Here is a 17,431-nt window from a genome sequence, read left to right on the forward strand (position 1 = left end):
ATCTTTGCATTAACTCTGTTTACTGTACAATAACCTTGAGCTCCTTTAGCAGATGAAGCTCAGGAGGTTCATTATTTGAACAGATCCATGTTCCAGCAGTGAGGAGCTCTGAGGTTTCCCACAATCCACTGCAGATCAAACCCAACGTTTCCAAACACTATTGTACAAGTGACACTGCAGCAGATTATTCATTAAAATCTTCTACATATGGGGCCAGACAGGCAGAAGTAAACATCAAGGCCAAAAGTTCAAGTGAATGCATCTGATATAAAAATGTATTGAACAGATACATATGTACTCTAGTTTATGAAACTGTTGACCTTTTTTCTGTACCATTTTTGGTTCTAAAGTTCCATATGTTTTAAACAGACCATGTATGAAACATGGAACAAAAATTATTTCCCAAATTTCAAAGACCTGCAAATCATGTCAATAAATGGATGTATTTCATCATATCTTGTGTTATTCCATCTTTGAACTGTTGATGAAGGTACATGATTTTTCAAAAAAAAAGTATTTAAAATGATAAAAATTAGCTTGGAAGGACTGACATATTTTATAGAAATAGTTTCCTTTCATTTTGAAGTAATATTAAAGTATTCGGAAGAAAAAAGTTGACAAATGATGTAAAATCCTGCACCTTCTACTTGTTTGTACAATTTTCCCTCTGTTACTTTTCCCTCCGTTACCATGACCTTTCTTAATAAAAAATCTAATGAGTCAAAAAGTAAGAGGTTTTTCAACCTAATCTTGTACCATATGGTAGAAAACTATATGAAGCAAATATTCAAACCAGTTTGTTAAGGATATGGAAGTGAGAACCAAGAGTTATCACTGTTTGGATTTATTGTCCAAAAAGTGCTGCATATTTCATTCCCTCCGTTACCAACATGAGTTTTTTTTTATTTTTTGTCAACAACTTGAAAGAATATCACAGGTTTAACTTGACCCTGTTGGAGTGTAACTCTTTCCTACATTCTGATACTTTACTTATTTCAATAGTCCCTCTAGTTTCTGAATAAGAGACATTTGAATGTCAAAAATCTGACCGTTTCCCTCCGTTACTGCTTGACCGGACCCATAAATAAACTTTACATTACTAAACTTTACAACATATAAACATAACGACCTTAGAGCTACATCAGCCTGTTTGACATTATCATGTGTTTAATTCAGTTTTGTCACATGTGTTTATGTTTTACAGAAACAAAAATTAAAACCACATGTCTCATTTGCATAAACAGTTCTTTCCTTGTGTCGCTGATGTGGTTCAGCTTCTGTCGGACTAAAGGACAGACTCAGTGTTCATATGAGTGTTCTCTCTGTGACAGAGGATGTGCTGCTGGTGATTTTGTCTGTAAATGGTGGAAAAGTTTTGTGCTGCTTGAAGCTTTTCACTGGCACCAACTTTGGGCGTTCACGGCGATAGTGACGAGTGAATGAGACACAAGCAGCAAAATCAGGGAGGCGGAGACGCACAGAGAAGACAAACAAACGACGCGGCAAAATCAGAATTGAATAGAAGTATTATATCCATATATACTAGGGATGGGCATGATTAGTCGATTAATCGATAATTGATTATTAAGAATTTCATCGATTACTTTAATTTTAATCGACAAACCGAATGTAGGTTGCTGTGTGTGTCGTGACCAAACAGTGTAAAAGCAGCACATATGTCTCTGTGTCCAGTGGGAAAAAGTTTTACCAGGTGAGAGTCGCTCAATGTGGATGACGAGGCCCCGCCCCCCTCCCCCCGTACGCTGTCCTGGTTTTGACAAACACAAATCTGGTCACACTAACCTGTATTCACCTGAGTCATGTCTTTTAATCCAACAGAAGTTGAACCACATCAGCGACACAAGAGCTGGAGTTTTATCTTCACTTAGTTTATGCAAATTAGTGATGCAGTTTTAAGTTTTGTTTCTGTGAGATTTGAACAAAACTGAATTAAACACATTCTAATGTCAAACAGCTGATGTGGCTCTAGAGTGGTTACGGTTTATATGTCGTAAAGTTGAATTTATTTATGCAGATTAGTAGTGCAGATAGTAATAATAATGATGATCATTTTAATATAAAAATGTTAATGATTAATCGATAATTGATCGTTAATTCTTCAGACGATGGATTAAGAAAATTTCATCGAATGCCCATCCCTAGTGTATACAATATGTCAGAATCCAAATCGAGTTTAAAAAATATTGAGATATATTTCAAATATCGAGATATCGCCCACTCTTAGTTTGGGGATCCCTCACCTGCTTGTCTCTATGGATACGTCATCACTCTGTCTGGAATGTTCCACAGTGTGACATTAAACAGCTCGACTTTACTTTTATTTTATTACAGGTGGTTTTACAGCTTAAAAATGCATCAAAAAAAAAAACAACTATGAGCGGGGTCACCTCTCCACAGATCTGACCTGTAACTTGCTCTGGTTTGGTCTCCATGAAGACAGAAAGGTTTAATTAATGCCATAGTGTGAAACTTTCCAGATGAACAAATAACATGTGCATGGAGTTACACAATGCACCTTTAACTTGGCAAGGAAAAATGTGAATCAAATGTGACTTTTGATGCATTTTACTTAAAAACCAGCACATTTCTACAGAACAGAGAGAAGAATTATTATTTGTATTTAATTACGCATTTTGTCCTTAAATGACGGTCATTTTCTGAGCAGAGCACAGCGTGTGCACTTACATTCCTCTTTATTTTTCTGCGTCTTTAAATCGTTTCCTTGTGTGTTTCCCTTGAATATTAATCTTAAAATAAATAAAAAGTTGGACTGTATTCCCATGTGATTGTGGAGAGAGAGAGAGAGCGAGCGAGCGTCTGCTCTGGTGTGTGAGTCTGTGATGTCATCAGTGTCATCAGCCAATCAGAGCGGCCGGAGCTCCCAGACAGAACATGTAAACAGATTCTCGTGAAAGTGACTGCACAGACGTGACGCATCATGTCTCTATACTGTCTTGATCTCTTTTTTTTTCTCCTTACTCTCTCTCTCTCTCTCTGTGTGTCTTCTCTTTTCCTCCCCCCTCCCTCTCTCTTTTTCTCTCTCTCTCTCTCTCTGTGTCTTCCCTTTCTCTCTCCCTCTACAACCTTTACTCCTCCCTCTTCTCTCCCTTTTCCTCCCCCTTTCTTTCTCTCTCTTTCTGTGCATGTGTGTCTTTCCTTTCTCTCTCCCTCTACAACTTTTACTCTTCCCTTTCCTCTTTTCCTCCCTCACTCTCTACTTTCTTTCTGTGTGTGTTTTCTTTTTTCTCTCCCTCTCTCTGGATCTTCCTTTTCTCTCACCCCCCCCCCCCTCCCCCACTCTCTACTTCTTTTTTCTCTGTCTTCCCCTCCTCTTTCTCTCGCTCTGTCCCTCTACACCTGTCTCTCTTCCCTCTCCTCTCTCTCTGCCCCTCTTTTCTCTCCATCCTTCACTCTGCCTCTCTTCACCTGCTTCACCCTCCCTCCCTCTCCCTATTTTCTCCCCTTTCTTTTTCCTATTCGTTCCCTCCCTCCTTCTCTCGATCCCTCTCCTCCCTCACCCCCTTTGTCTCTCTCCCTCCTTCTCTTCTTTCTACTCCATCCCTCGATTTCTCTCTACTTCCCTTTTTTGCTGCCTCTTTTTCCCTGTGTCTCTCCCTCCTCCCCCTCTTTTCTTTCTTTCTCCCCTCCTGTTTTTCTTTTCTCTCTACCCTTTCTCTCTCTCCTTTCCTGTTTCTCCTCCCCCCTTCTTACTGTTTTCCTCCATCTCCCTTCCTCACTCTACTTTTTCTCTCCCTCCTCCCTCTCTACCCTTTCTCTCTCTCCTTCCCCCTGTTTTTCTCTCTTCTTCCTCCCCATCTCTCCCCCTTTTCTCTTTCTCCTTTCTTCCTCCCTCCCCTCTTTTTTCTTTCTCTCCTCTTCCCTCTCTTTATATAGATTTCTATCTCTTCCCTCTCTTCTTCCTCTCCTTTCCCTCTTTCTGCCTCCCTCCCTCTCTGTTTTCCTCCCTCTTTCTGTCTATATTTCTCTCTCTCTCTCTCCTCTGTCTCCTCTCCCCCTCCTGTTTTTCTCTCTTTCCTCCCCCTCTCTACCCTTTCTCTCTCATTCCCTGGTTTTCTCTCTTCTTCCTGCCCTCCTCTCCCCCTTTTTCTTTTTCTCCTTCCTTGTTTTCATCCCTCCCCACTCTTTATTTTTTCTTTCTCTCCTCTTTCCTATCTTTACTCTCTTCTTCCTCTCCCTCCCTCCTTCCTTCTGTTTTCCTCCCTCTTTCTCTGTCTATATTTTCTTTCCCTCCTTCCTCCCCCTCTCTACCCTTTCTCTCTTCTTCCCTCTCTCACCCTTCCTTCTGTTTTCCTCCCTCTCCTCTTTCCCTCCTCCCCCCTCTCCCCTCTCTCCTTTCCTCAGTCTTTCTCCCTCTCTCCTCTCCCCGTTCTTTCTCCTTCCTTCTGTTTTCCTCCCTCCCCCCTTTTTATTTTTTTCTTTCTCTCCTCTTCCTTCTCTTTATATTATATATATATATATATATATATATATATATATATATATATATATATATATATATATATACACACATAGATTTCTATCTCTTTCCTCTCCTTTCCCTCTTCCTCCCTCCCTCCTTCCCTCTCTGTTTTCCTCCCTCTTTCTCTGTCTATATTTTCTTTCCCTCCCTCCTCCCCCCTATCTCTCTCCTCTTTCCCTCCTCTCCCTCCTCCCTCTCCTCTTGTTTTTTCTCTGTCCTTCCTCCCCCTCTCTACCCCTTCTCTTTCTCCCTCCCTTTCTCTTTTTTCTTTCTCCCCTCTTCCTTCTCTTTATGTATATAGATTTTTATCTCTTTCCTCTCTTCTTCCTCTCCTTCCCCTCTTTCTCCCTCCCTCCTTCCTTCCCTCTCTGTTTCCCCCCTCCTTCCCCCTGTTTTTCTCTTCTTCCTCCCCTCCTCTCCCCCTTTTCTTTCTCCCTTCCTCTCTCTCTTTTTTTTTCTCCCCTCTTCCTTCTCTTTATATATATAGTTTTCTATCTCTTCTCCCTCTCCTTCCCCTCTTCCTCCCTCCCTCCTTCCTTCCCTCTCTCTGTTTTCCTCCCTCCTTCTCTGTCTGTATTTCCCTCCTCTCCCTCCACGTGGGCCGTTTCGGGTCTGTCTGGCTCCTCCTCTCCTCCGTCTGCTCCCTCCTTTTTTTTTTTTTTTTTTGCGTCTCTATAAATGCGTCCCGGCGCGGTGCTTCTGCAGACTCACACACTCACACTCCCCGCAGCCGCAGCGTCAGGTGCGCCCCTGTCACCGCGGGGCCCGCTCGCCTCCACTTTACTCATTTATCTTTTCGATTTTTACTCTTTTGGTTCCACATTTTTGCAGCACGGTGGATTCTATTTGGGATAAAGGTGATTTTCCGGATATCATTCCCAAAGCGATGGTGTCTTACGATGAGCTTGGAACTTTGGTGCCAATTAAAAGGACTTTGCAAGTGATTGACAGCCAGAACCAAGCCAGCAAAGAACTCGAGGTGAGAACAACGGGTTTAAAGCTGCACCGCGTAGCTTTTCTTGCTGTGGAGATGTTATTGCATTGTCCGGAATGTTCCACAGTACGGCATTAAACCTTTTTTACCTGCAAGGAGCCCAAAACAGACAGAGTTACAGGTCAGATCTGCGGTTCGTTTCAATGTTCTAAAACCACTTGTAACTGTATAAATGCAAAGTAGAGCTGTTTAAAGTCACACTGTGGAACATCACACCCCCAACGAGAAAAATTGCAATATTAAACCTTTAAAGTTTTGATTTATCTGCTTATTTCTGGAGCGATTTCGCCATTTCTCTCGTCACGTATCGAGTTTGTGTCAATGTTTAACCACATGGAGTCACCGAGTTCCACTGAAGCAATCAAACCTCGGCGTTATCAGGGAACCTTTTGGACTTTAAGATAGTGAGATTGCTGCATTCAGTTTTTTTTTTTTTTTTAAGTTTCTACAAGTTCATCTGAGAATGAACTCTTCCGACAGTTTCGCGTATTCCCGGTTTCCTGTCTTTTAATTATGCAAAGCTAGAGTCTGGACTCCCTGCGAGGTGAAGCAGCAGGGAGCAGCAGCCGGGTCAACAAAGCGTTAAGATTCGAGTTTTCGTTCATGAAACTCAACGCAGCAAAGATTCAGTTCAACTTTCATTTAGCTGTACTTTTGCCAAACTTCACCGTTCCGTATTTTGTGGCTTTTTAGGAAGTGCGTTTCCGAAATGTGACTTTGAGTGACAGTAAAAAAATCTGCAAAAAGAAGAAGCGATCCGAATAAATTGAGAAGTTTTCTAAAAGTTGCAGTGAAGCGAGTTGCCAGGTTTGACTTTTTGACCCAGTGCAGCCTGAGAACGGCTGAAGTCCAGACATGCGTTTGGACTGAAACTTGAGCTAAAACTTTTGTTGATGGTTTCTCTTTCTCTCCGTCTCTCTCTCTCTCTCTCTCTTTTGTCTTTCTTTGAACAATGGAACGGCCTCTCACACTTTTCCAGTATTGCTTTTGGAAGCTCCAGCTGTGAATTCAGGTGTACTGTGTTTGGAGTGTGGAGGAATGTCTGTGCTGTTCCTCTGTCCGCCACCAGAGGGCTCACTCACATCTGTTTTCTGCCTGTGCACTGCAAAAACTTCAAATGACTAAAACTAAAAACAACATTCTACTTCATGTTTTCAAGTTAAATCTACTCAAATCATCTTCATTAAAGTAACTTAAAAATCTTGCTAGTACTACTTCTACTACTACTACAACTACTTCTGCTACTTCTACTGCTACTTCTACTACTAATACTACTGCTACTGCTACTACTCCTACTACAACTACTTCTGCAACTTCTACTACAACTCCTACTACTACTACTACTACTGCTAGTACTGCTACTACTACTACTACTACTACTGCTACTACTGCTAGTGCTGCTACTTCTACTTCTACAACTACTGGTACAACTACTATAACTACAACTACTACTGCTTCCACTACTTCTACTACTACTGGTACAACTACTACTACTACAACAACAACTTCTTCTACTTCTACTGTGTCCACTACTACTTCTACTGTGTCTACTACTACTACTACTACTACTACTACAACTAGTACTACTTCTACTTCTGCTATTACTACAACTACTACTATTACTACTACTAGTACTTTTATTTTGTGAGTTGAAGTACAGAGAGGTTGGTTGTGTTGGTAGATGATTGATCTTGAGTGAAGTTAAGTCTAAAAACACAAACTGTTCTTCATTTGAGTCACTGAAACGTTGCTGGAGCTGCACTTTTCACTTTTTCGCAGTGTCAGTCTGAGCCGGGCGTTTGCTGATGTGTAAAACAGCTGTGGCTCTGTTCGCTGAATTTTGCTGAAGCGTCGCAAAAAAGCAGAGGGGGGAAAAAAAAAAAAGTGAAACCCGTCTTTGGTCTGGGTCAAGAGGAAATGTAGGTTTGTGGTCTGGTTTGGCCCTGGTTTTCACCGAGCAAAGCAATAACCCTGAGCCCAGAAGTGGAGCTGTGTTCAAATCACTGCCACATGTCAACTTCAAAGCTGCAACTGCCACTTTCAAATGGCACTATGAATGTTTTTTTTGGCAAGATTTACTTTTTAAAGTTCATATATCGCGCAAAAATGACTCTTGTGAGCTTTAAGACGAGTTCTAAAGTTGTTCCCTCCTCAAAAACAGACCTGGAGTTGTGTTTTGTTTTGTTTCATTCACACGTTTGAGTAACTTTTTATTCTTTTATTTTAGTCTGTCTACATCGCACTTCCTGTACTTCCTGCATGACATCACAAAGTGGAACTGAGTGTTTTCAGTTTGAGAGAAGAAGGATTTGTGTGTTTAAACATGTGTGAATGAAACGAAAAACACAACTCCAGGTCTGTTTGTGATGAGCAAACATTATAACAGAGACCTTGGAAATAACGTAATACGAGCTCTTTAAAATTCTGTGTAGCTTTCCTGGTCCGGGGCCAAGTTACAGGTCAGATCTGTGGAGGGGCGAGCCTGCTCCCAATCACAATCCGAAAGTTTTGGCTAGAAAAAACTGCAACGAAATGAATGCAAGATACTTTTAATACCACACTTTGAAACTTTACCGGGATAATTTTGAGACAAGAATTTGGTTTTTGAATTAAAAGAAAACACAAATAAAAGTTCCACAGTGTAACTTTAACATGTTAGTGAGGTTTTAGTGTGCATTTGCGGAGAGTTATGTCTGGTAAATTAACTTTAAAATCTTCGGCTTTTTTCCCAGCAGTGGAAATCATTACCTCTGATTTTCGTTGTTGTTGGGCCACTGCCAGACCCTTCTCTCATTTCTGAAAAAAGCTCGAGGCTGAAGACGGGAGCTCGTAGAAGAGAGAGAGAGAAAAAGAGAGGGAGAGAAGGAGAGAGGGAGGCGGCGGTGGTGGTGGGGGAAGGGAGAAACCCAGGTGCAGTCCATTCTCACGCGAAGGCTCAAAGCTCAAAGAACAACCTGCCCCGACTAGTCACGGTCATAAAAGCTCCGCTCTGCCTCTAATGCCCCACGAAAGGTAAACACACAGGAGGCCCGGGGTAAAAGGTACTATTACTGCATTATTAGAGAACACTAGAGCCATCGCAGGGTCGTCAAGAGTATCGAGAATCAGACACTAATTGATACTGAAGCCGGTATCCAAAATAGATCCTTATTTTCGCAGGTTTCGATACTAATAAGTTCCATTGACAGAACAGAGCAGAACCTTTCCTGAATGTGTTTAAAATCAAGAAAGTACTACTATTTAATGTTGAAATCACCATAATTTGGCTAAAGAAAGAGTGTTTTTAATAACTATGAAACTATAAATGAACTTCAACAATCATCAACACTATGTCAGCATGTATTACAGTTGTTTCAGACTCTAAAATTCTTCTTAAATTCTCAAAATCAGTAGAAATCTCTGCGTAATCCGGATTCCAAGTGACAATTTGTGGCGTGTTTTTCTTGTCGCAAACATATGCCACTTTTAATAGCTCGCATTTGCTCCGAGGCTAAGTCCCCAAAGGTGTTAAAAACCATGTGACAAATTGGGCGCTAGCTTTTGGTAGCCGTCGCCGCGCCTGTCCGGTCACTCGTGTTAGCGTTAGGGGAGGGGGTTGGGGGGGAGTGCATGGAACAGCTGAGAGGAGGTCATAGGCATTCCTGGCATTCCTCCAATCCCATCTCCCCTCCCCTGAAGACCCACCAAAAGACCAGGAGCAAGCCGGAGTCCGGACCTGGTTTAAGACCCGGTACGGATCCGGCAGCTGTTGGTCCATGTGTGGGGCCGGCCGTCTCTCTGTCTCCTGGTCCTTCTTTAAATCCTCGTGTTACACTGACAGACAACTGGGATTATTTGTGCTGGTTTTCAATTAAGTAAACGTAGTTCATAAAATATTTTGAGGTTTAAGTGTAATATAATATGAGCATTTGTGTTTTCAAAAGGCTGGTGGTTGGCCATGTTTTTGTTTGTTGTTTTATTTCTGTTTAGTCCTGGTTTAGTCCTGGTTTTGACCCAGTGTTGAACCAATCTTGACCTGGTTTGGACCTGGTTTGGACCTGGTTTGGACCTGGTTTGGACCTGGTTTGGACCTGGTTTGGACCTGGTTTAGTCCTGGTTTAGTCCTGGTTTGATATGGTCTAGTTTTTGGTTTTCACTCGACATATAGATTCATATTCGGTGACTCAAATTGTACGAAATGCAACAAAATGGTTTTAAGAATCATCTCCTTCGATGTGTACAAAACAAACCAGAATGTGGCTTTAACGAGAGCAGTTGGTCTAACTCTATCCTCTCTGTGTTGCTGTAGGAACCCAGTAACAAGCGCGTCCGACCGGTCGGCAGGGTGACGTCGCTCGCCAACCTCATCTCTCCCAAGAATGGGGCCGTCCGGCGATTCGGCCAAACCATCCAGGTGAGAATACTACTGTTATTTACTACTGCTACTACTGCTGCTGCTGCTACTACGACTGCTACTACTGATACTACTACTGCTACTGCTGATACATTGAGTTTACAAGTCGGTGTACTTCCCAAGCCTGGATAAATGCGTGCAAGGGCAACCAATCTTAAAAATGATCTAAACCTGACCTCTGTCTTTCTGTCTTTGGTCTACTCTTCAGGCCTCTTTTCGGGGCGATGGGAAAACGCCGGTCGCGCCCCAAAAACCCTGCTCCAAGGCCTCCGCCCCCACCCCCCCCAAACGCCGGAACAGCATCCTCTGGTCCGAAAACCTGGACCTGCACCAGAAAGGAACGCTGTCCGCCAAGGAGATCAAGAGGCAGGAGGTGAGACGCAAAACCAGGATATATCAGGCTATTTTCTGATTTATGTGAAAAATATAGTTGTTTTGTTTCATTCACACATTTTTAACACACAAACCTTAACTCTGTAAACCTTCACTAGAATCATTTGGATAATTCAGTCCACAAAACTCCCAATCTCTAGCGTTTTGAACTTTGGATATGTAGACAGACTAATAATAAAACCATTAAAAGTCTTGATTTAAAAAAATATCTTGGCTATCTTACCATCCCTCTTGTGTACTCTGCATTTTAGCCAACACGCGATTAAGACAAGCTAACTCATCTGTTTTGTTTTGGCTGCTCTTTAAAAGTTGCTGTTGATTCATGGCTGGTTCCTAAAATGGCTGCTCTCCTCCCTTCTCCTCCTCAGGCCATATTCGAGCTCTCACGCGGCGAGCACGACCTGATTGAGGATCTGCAGCTGGCACGCAAGGTGGGTTTAAATCTCCTCTGCGCCAACGGGAGGGCATGTGAGCCACAGGGAGGGGAAACTTTTATTAAAGGCACTCTACCTCATTTTTACCGTCTTCAAAAACAAGAAAGTTGGAAGTGAGGTCCAAAGCTCTTCCTCGCTCACCTTACGTGTTCAGAGCATCGTAATTGTTCACCACAATGAGCTTAGAACGACTTTCAGAGCATGGATGATAACAACTAGCATGCTAACACACACTTCCTGATTACCGGACTAAAAAAACGTGTTATAATTAGACACAGGCGGTACACGGCGGACTTATTTTGGTCTTAAAATAAATGTGAAAAACAGAACTTGGAAGTGAGGTCCAAAGTTATTCATAAATTTTAGAGACCGGAGCGGAGTTTGCGGTAAAGCTAACAATACTTGGCACCTTACGCGTTCAGAGCATCGTAATTGTTCACCACGATGAGCTTAGAACGACTTTCAGAGCGTGGATGATGACAACTAGCATGCTAACACACACTTCCTGATTATCGGACCAAAAAAACACGTTATAATTAGATGCAGGCAGTACACGGCGGACTTATTTTGACCTCGAGAGCTGTTTATACAAGATATGTACTGAGACGAGACAGATTTTAGAAACATGGGAACGAATCGGGTACTAGAGCTTTAAGCTAACATTAAATCAGGACTCTGGCAGAAGAACGGGTTCGTACGCGCCAGCAGCTATAAAAACACACGCCGCCGGTCATCTTTGCTTTGGCTCCTGGACTTCTGCCGGTTATTTTTAGAAGATTGTGCAAGCTAAAAATACCCCCAAACTTCACTTAAAAGCCTTTCAGATATCATGTTTTGTTTTGGGGACGATGAGATAACCTTTATTTGTCCCTCAGAGGGGAATTACAATGTTGCAACATCAAAGTACAAGAACAGGAGTAGGACAAAAGGGGCATCTTTTCATAGATCTAACCTAACTTGGCGTAGCTATGTTTAATGCCAGACTGTACAACATTCTGAGCAAAGCAATAAATACAGAGACAAGCACGTGGCAGACCCTGTTCCAGAAAAGTTGCGTAATGCAGCTTTAAATCACAATAATGAGACCACTTTCCGTCTCCTCTCAGGCGTACCACGACCCCATGCTGAAGCTGTCCATCATGTCCGAGGAGGAGCTGACTCACATCTTCGGAAACTTGGACGCGTTCATCCCCCTTCATGAAGACCTCCTCCAGCAGCTGTCCAAGGCCACAGCCGAGGACGGGACGGTGGGCCAGATCGGACACATCGTAGTCAACTGGGTAAGGAACTGCAAAACCACCACACTCAAATCCAAACACACCACCAAATGAAAAGAGGAATTGAAAAAAGGCTGTAGTTTTTGATTTATATTTCTTGGTTTAGTCCTGATCCATTCCTGGTCTAGAAAACCAGGCATCCTAACTGTGAGTGTTCCACAATGCGGCTTTAAACCTAACGAGAGTCCCTCCTCCGGCACAGGTGCCCCGACTGAACGCGTACAAAGACTACTGCAGTAACCAGCTGGCGGCGAAGGCCCTGCTGGACCAGAGGAAGCAGGACCCGCGGGTGCAGGACTTCCTTCAGAGATGTTTGGAGTCTCCCTTCAGCCGGAAACTGGACCTGTGGAGTTTTCTGGACATCCCCCGGTCTCGTCTGGTGAAGTACCCCCTGCTCCTCAAACGGATCCTGAGACACACCCCGTCAGAGCACCCCGACGCAGCCAGCCTGGAGAAAGCTGTAAGTACTATTTCTACTACTACTCTTACTGCAGTATCACTTTGTATCCTCATTTTCCATACTGTTTGAATCTGTATATAAATGTATCTTTGTCTCTTCTTCACAGATCAGTCTGATCCAGGACGTTCTGGCCGATATCGACCTGAAGAAGGGCGAGTCTGAGTGTCAGTTCTACATCGACAAACTGGAGTATTTGGACGAGAGGCAGAGGGACCCGAGGATCGAGCAGTGTAAGAGCCTGCTGTGCCACGGGGAGCTCCGCAGCAAGAGCGGAACGGTACGAATAAAACCATCTCACATCTGTTATTTTAGCTGAAAATCGCAGAAAGGTGCACCGTGTAACTTTTCTGGTCCACAGTATGACATTAAACAGGAGAAAAGCATTTCTCCACCAGAAAAGTTACACAGTGCACATTCAAAATATGATAAATCACAGTTGATCACATGCCTAAATTATTTTAATATTGTAATGTCAACTTGATTTTGAGGCATTTTGAACTTTGAAATCTTACGTAATCACTTCACAGATAAACTATAAGTATTTAAAAGCCCACCTTTATTGTCACTTGCGGGTGTAACTTGCTCTTATGTAACCCCACGTTTCTGTTGTCTCTTTTCCGCAGAAGTTGCACGTGTTCTTGTTCACGGAGGTTCTGGTTCTGACCCGGCCCGTGAGCAGAAACGAGCGTCAGTGCTTCCAGGTGTACAGACAGCCCATCCCCATCCAGGACCTTCTGCTGGAGGACCTTCAGGACGGAGACGTCAGGATGGGGGGGTCCTTCCGAGGGGCCTTCAGCAACGGAGACAGAGGTAAAAATTCAACCATACATTAGTCCTGATTTAATCCTGATTTAGAGCTAGTTTAGTCTTTGTTTATTCTTTGTTTATTCATCATGATTTGGTATGAAGTCTTGGTTTAGTTCTGGCTTAGACCTTCTCAATTCCTGGTTTAATTTGAGTGTAGTCCTGGTTTAGTCCTAGTTTAGTCCAGGTTTATCCCAATAGAATAAACAGTCAAATTTGTGTGTCTATTTTTAACACTTTACCAGCATCACTAATCGTTTTCTTTTTTTTTTTTCTCCAGCTAAGAACATTTTCCGACTGCGCTCCCAGGACCCCACCCAGGCCCACTCCTCCCACACGCTCCAGGTCAACGACGTCTTCCACAAACAACAGTGGCTCAACTGCCTCAGATCCGCCATCGCCCCCTTCCGCCCCATCTCGCAATCCTCCCCCTGCTCGCCGTCGCCTTCCCACTCGTCCTCCCTCCGCCGCAGACCTTCCTCCGTCTCCGCCATAGTCCACATGGAAGAGACGACGGACGAAAACACCCTACAGGTCTCTCAGTCCGCCCCGAACTCACCCTGCTCCTGCCCCCTGACCCCGCAGCCCTCCAGACGCTCCCTGCCCTCCTACTCCACCACGGCGTCCCTCCTCAAATCCAAAAAGGACAAGAAATACATCTACTCTTTGGGGAAAAGGAAAGAGACGATGGTTTGAGTTGGAACTTTTTGGACATTTTGTAAATAATCGGAAAACTCCTGGACTATATTTATGTCTGTGTATTATATTTACAGTGTTCCGTGTTACTGTCCACTCCCTGGCAGCTATTATAATGTACGTACCCTCCATTTTGAACGCAGCAGCTTCCACAGAGACTCACGGCGAAGGGAAGTTTGGCGTTTGAATCATGTTGTTTACTCCTAACGTAATATTTAAACTTTATTTTACTTATTTGTGGGATTCATTTTGCAGTTTTGTATTTGAGAAAGCGTAGTGTTTTTTTGTAGCAGCACTGTTGAGCGTTTAAAAGGAAGAAATTACAATGAAATGGTTGGAGCGTGGAGAATTGGGAGTTTAAATGTGATTGGTTGGCTAGAGTTTTTACAAGCTAACAAAATGGAATTAAAGGACATTTTTACCGTTTAAAAAAACAGTAGAATCTTAAAATCTTTAAAAACGTGTTAAACGTTTTAAATACGACAAATTTGCATATTAGCGTAACAACATGAGCTAAAATGCTATTTTTGGTTTTAGCTTTTCCTAATGAACATATACTGATTGATACCTTGTCAATCAAACGTTAGTCTCTCCCACTTTGCTCAAACAACCAATTGCATTTAAGCACGTGAAATTCTAGCGCCAGCCAATGAGGAGGCAGTTTATTCACAAAGCTAGGTCTTATTTTTATACATTCCTTTAAGCAAATATACTTTACGTTGTCGACAAAAATCACGCAACCTAAAACGAATATTTGGGTTTTCAATCAGGTCTGAAGTTTCGTTTTAAAAAGTTTGAAAATGTTTTACAATCTGAGCCAAAAATTTGAGAATTATCTGGAGCTTTTTTTCAGTGTAACATCTTGCATAGTTTTTTAGCTACAAAGCAGATATTAGTCCAATTGTACAGGATTGGATTGTTTTGGTAAAGTTATGAAAAAGTAAGTGTGTTTTTGACGGACTTTCGAGAGAAGACGAGAAAGATTGAGATAAAGAATAGTTTTGGGACGTTAAGACTAAAAGGAAAGTGCAAAATGTTTAGTTTTGCAAAAGAAAATAGGTTTGAACGTATATTTGTAAGTAGGGGAAGAGAAGATATAGAAGGATTTTTGGAAAGTGAAAAACTGTTGATGGAAATGGAATTAAAGAAAATGGTGGAATGTGTGTAACTAAAAGCAATAAAGATGTAAGATTGCATTGAACTTTCTGGTTTCAACTGGTCTTTTTGTCTGTGGAAAACATTAAAATCCATATGGCAGGTTATAACACGAATTAAGACTATAAATGGTAGTAGCAATAATGGTAGTAACAGTAGTAATAATGGTAAAAATGGTAGTAATTATGTAATAATGGTAGTAACAATAATGTAATGGTAAAATGGAAGTAATAATGGTTGGGATAATAATGGTAAATGGTAATAGCAGTGATAATGGTAAAATGGTAGTAATAGTGATAATGGTATAATGGGAAAAAATTTTAGCGATAGTCGTAATATGGTAGTGCTAATAATGGTAAAAATGGTAGTAATAGTGATAATGGTAGTGATAATGGAAAAAAATTGTAGCGAGTCGTAATATGGTAGTGCTAATAATGGTAAAAATGGTAGTAACAGTAATAATGGTAGGAATAATGGTAATAATTATGTAATAATGGTAGTAATAATAATGTAGTAATGGTTAAAATGGTAGTAACAGTGTTAATAGTAATAATTATGTAATACTGGTAGTAATGTAGTAATGGTAAAAAAGGTAGTGATAATGGTAATAGTGGTAGTAATAAATGGTTCATCTTGTATCTGTGTGGAGTTTGCATGTTCTCTCTGTGCCTGTGGGTCTCTGGTGTCCTCCTGGAGTCCTGGGTGTGGTCAGGTAAAGTGATCAGGGACTTTCCTCCAGCTCCTGCGGCGTTACCTACTACTACTACTACTACTACTACCACCTACTACTTACTACCACCTACCACTTTTTTGACCATGGCTGAACATTCTGCCAGTGAGATGCATGTAGAACTCCATGATTTTCGGGAAGTTTTAAATTTGTATTATGTCTTTTTTTTTTTTTTTTTTTTACACAGCACAAGTTTCTAATCCCCTGAATTAAGACAAGATTTACTGCCGCATTAGGGAAACCCGTCATGTGCATTTGACCCATCCTTCAGGCCTCCTCTCACCCGTGACCCAGCTCTGTGCGAGGGGGAGTCAGGCTGCAGCTCTGATTTATTGTTTCGTCTCAAGAGGAGCAGAGATACGCCAAAAGTAACATTAGGAAATCAGCTCTTTTAAAGGAGACATCCCAGAGCGGCTCCAGTTATTTTAGGATTAGAGCAACAGAGACAAACTGCTCTTTACAAATGAAGATTTACCGTTCAGCTGAAGGAGGCTCAGAAAAACACAGAGAGTGTGCTGTTTTGGTCAGAGCTTTGAAAGGGGAGGGTGAGTAATAACTTTGACTGCTGTAGGAGTAAGGGCAGTAGGGCTGTACTCCAAATATCGATAAAGCGATATATCGTGACACAATACACACATTAATATATTTCAGTGCATTACTACTACTACAACACTACACAGTAAACACACAGTAAACTTTTGACATTGTTTTTTGGGGATATCAACATTTCAGAACCACAAACTGTAAAAAGAATTGGACTAAGTGAGTGTGACGTCACCCAGAGTTCAGTTTATTTATTTTATTTGTTAAGGGCCAGCACATGTTAGTGAACGTTTAAAATGTAAATATGCAAAGATTACGACCAACGTGGCTCATTTCCATCTTCAGTTCCTTGGCCTCAGGTTGATGTGAAATCATCTCCAGAAAAGGGGAAAGTACAGCAGCAATCACACAAAAGTACACAATCACACAAAAGTACACAACACCAGCACACTCACACTATACAGTACATACAGTTCGTTTCAGACTGTTCATTTGAAGTTCAAAGGCAAAAGTTAAACCAACAACCTCTTAATAGGCTCCGGTCAAGCAGAAGTAAACAGCAAGGCCAAAAATTCAAGTTAATGCATCTGATATAAAAATGTATTGAACAGATACATATGTACTCTAGTTTATGAAACTGTTGACCTTTTTTCTGTACCATTTTTGGTTCTAAAGTTCCATATGTTTTAAACAGACCATGTATGAAACATGGAACAAAAATTATTTCCCAAATTTCAAAGACCTGAAAATCATGTCAATAAATGGATGTATTTCATCATATCTTGTGTTATTCCATCTTTGAACTGTTGATGAAGGTACATGATTTTTTTTTTTTTTAATGTATTTAAAATGATAAAAATTTGCTTGAAAGGACTGACATATTTTATAAATAGTTACCTTTCATTTTGAAGTAATATTAAAGTATTGGGAAGAAAAAAGCTCATTAATCAAAAAGTAAGAGGTTTTTCAACCTAATCTTGTACCATATGGTAGAAAACTATATGAAGCAAATATTCAAACCAGTTTGTTAAGGATATGGAAGTGAGAACCA

At 41.5% G+C, this 17,431-nt stretch overlaps 1 protein-coding gene across 1 annotated transcript in view; it reads left to right on the forward strand.

The window, feature by feature from the left end:
• The window catches only part of net1 (neuroepithelial cell transforming 1), a 118,545-nt gene extending 103,392 nt beyond the window's left edge, over positions 1-15,153 (forward strand). The window contains exons 4-12 of the mRNA XM_020923656.2: positions 5,333-5,480; positions 9,784-9,888; positions 10,097-10,261; positions 10,650-10,712; positions 11,822-11,995; positions 12,195-12,452; positions 12,559-12,729; positions 13,076-13,262; positions 13,537-15,153. Of these exons, the coding sequence (XP_020779315.2) occupies positions 5,388-5,480; positions 9,784-9,888; positions 10,097-10,261; positions 10,650-10,712; positions 11,822-11,995; positions 12,195-12,452; positions 12,559-12,729; positions 13,076-13,262; positions 13,537-13,952 (1,632 nt within the window). The 5' untranslated portion in view covers positions 5,333-5,387 and the 3' untranslated portion in view covers positions 13,953-15,153. The remainder of the gene's footprint in view (positions 1-5,332; positions 5,481-9,783; positions 9,889-10,096; positions 10,262-10,649; positions 10,713-11,821; positions 11,996-12,194; positions 12,453-12,558; positions 12,730-13,075; positions 13,263-13,536) is intronic.
• The last annotated feature ends 2,278 nt before the right edge of the window (positions 15,154-17,431 follow it).

The sequence above is a fragment of the Boleophthalmus pectinirostris genome, unplaced genomic scaffold (genome assembly GCF_026225935.1).
Source record: "Boleophthalmus pectinirostris isolate CB_2022bp ecotype Guang Dong unplaced genomic scaffold, ASM2622593v1 HiC_scaffold_18, whole genome shotgun sequence".
Classification (NCBI taxonomy): Eukaryota; Metazoa; Chordata; class Actinopteri; order Gobiiformes; family Gobiidae; genus Boleophthalmus; species Boleophthalmus pectinirostris.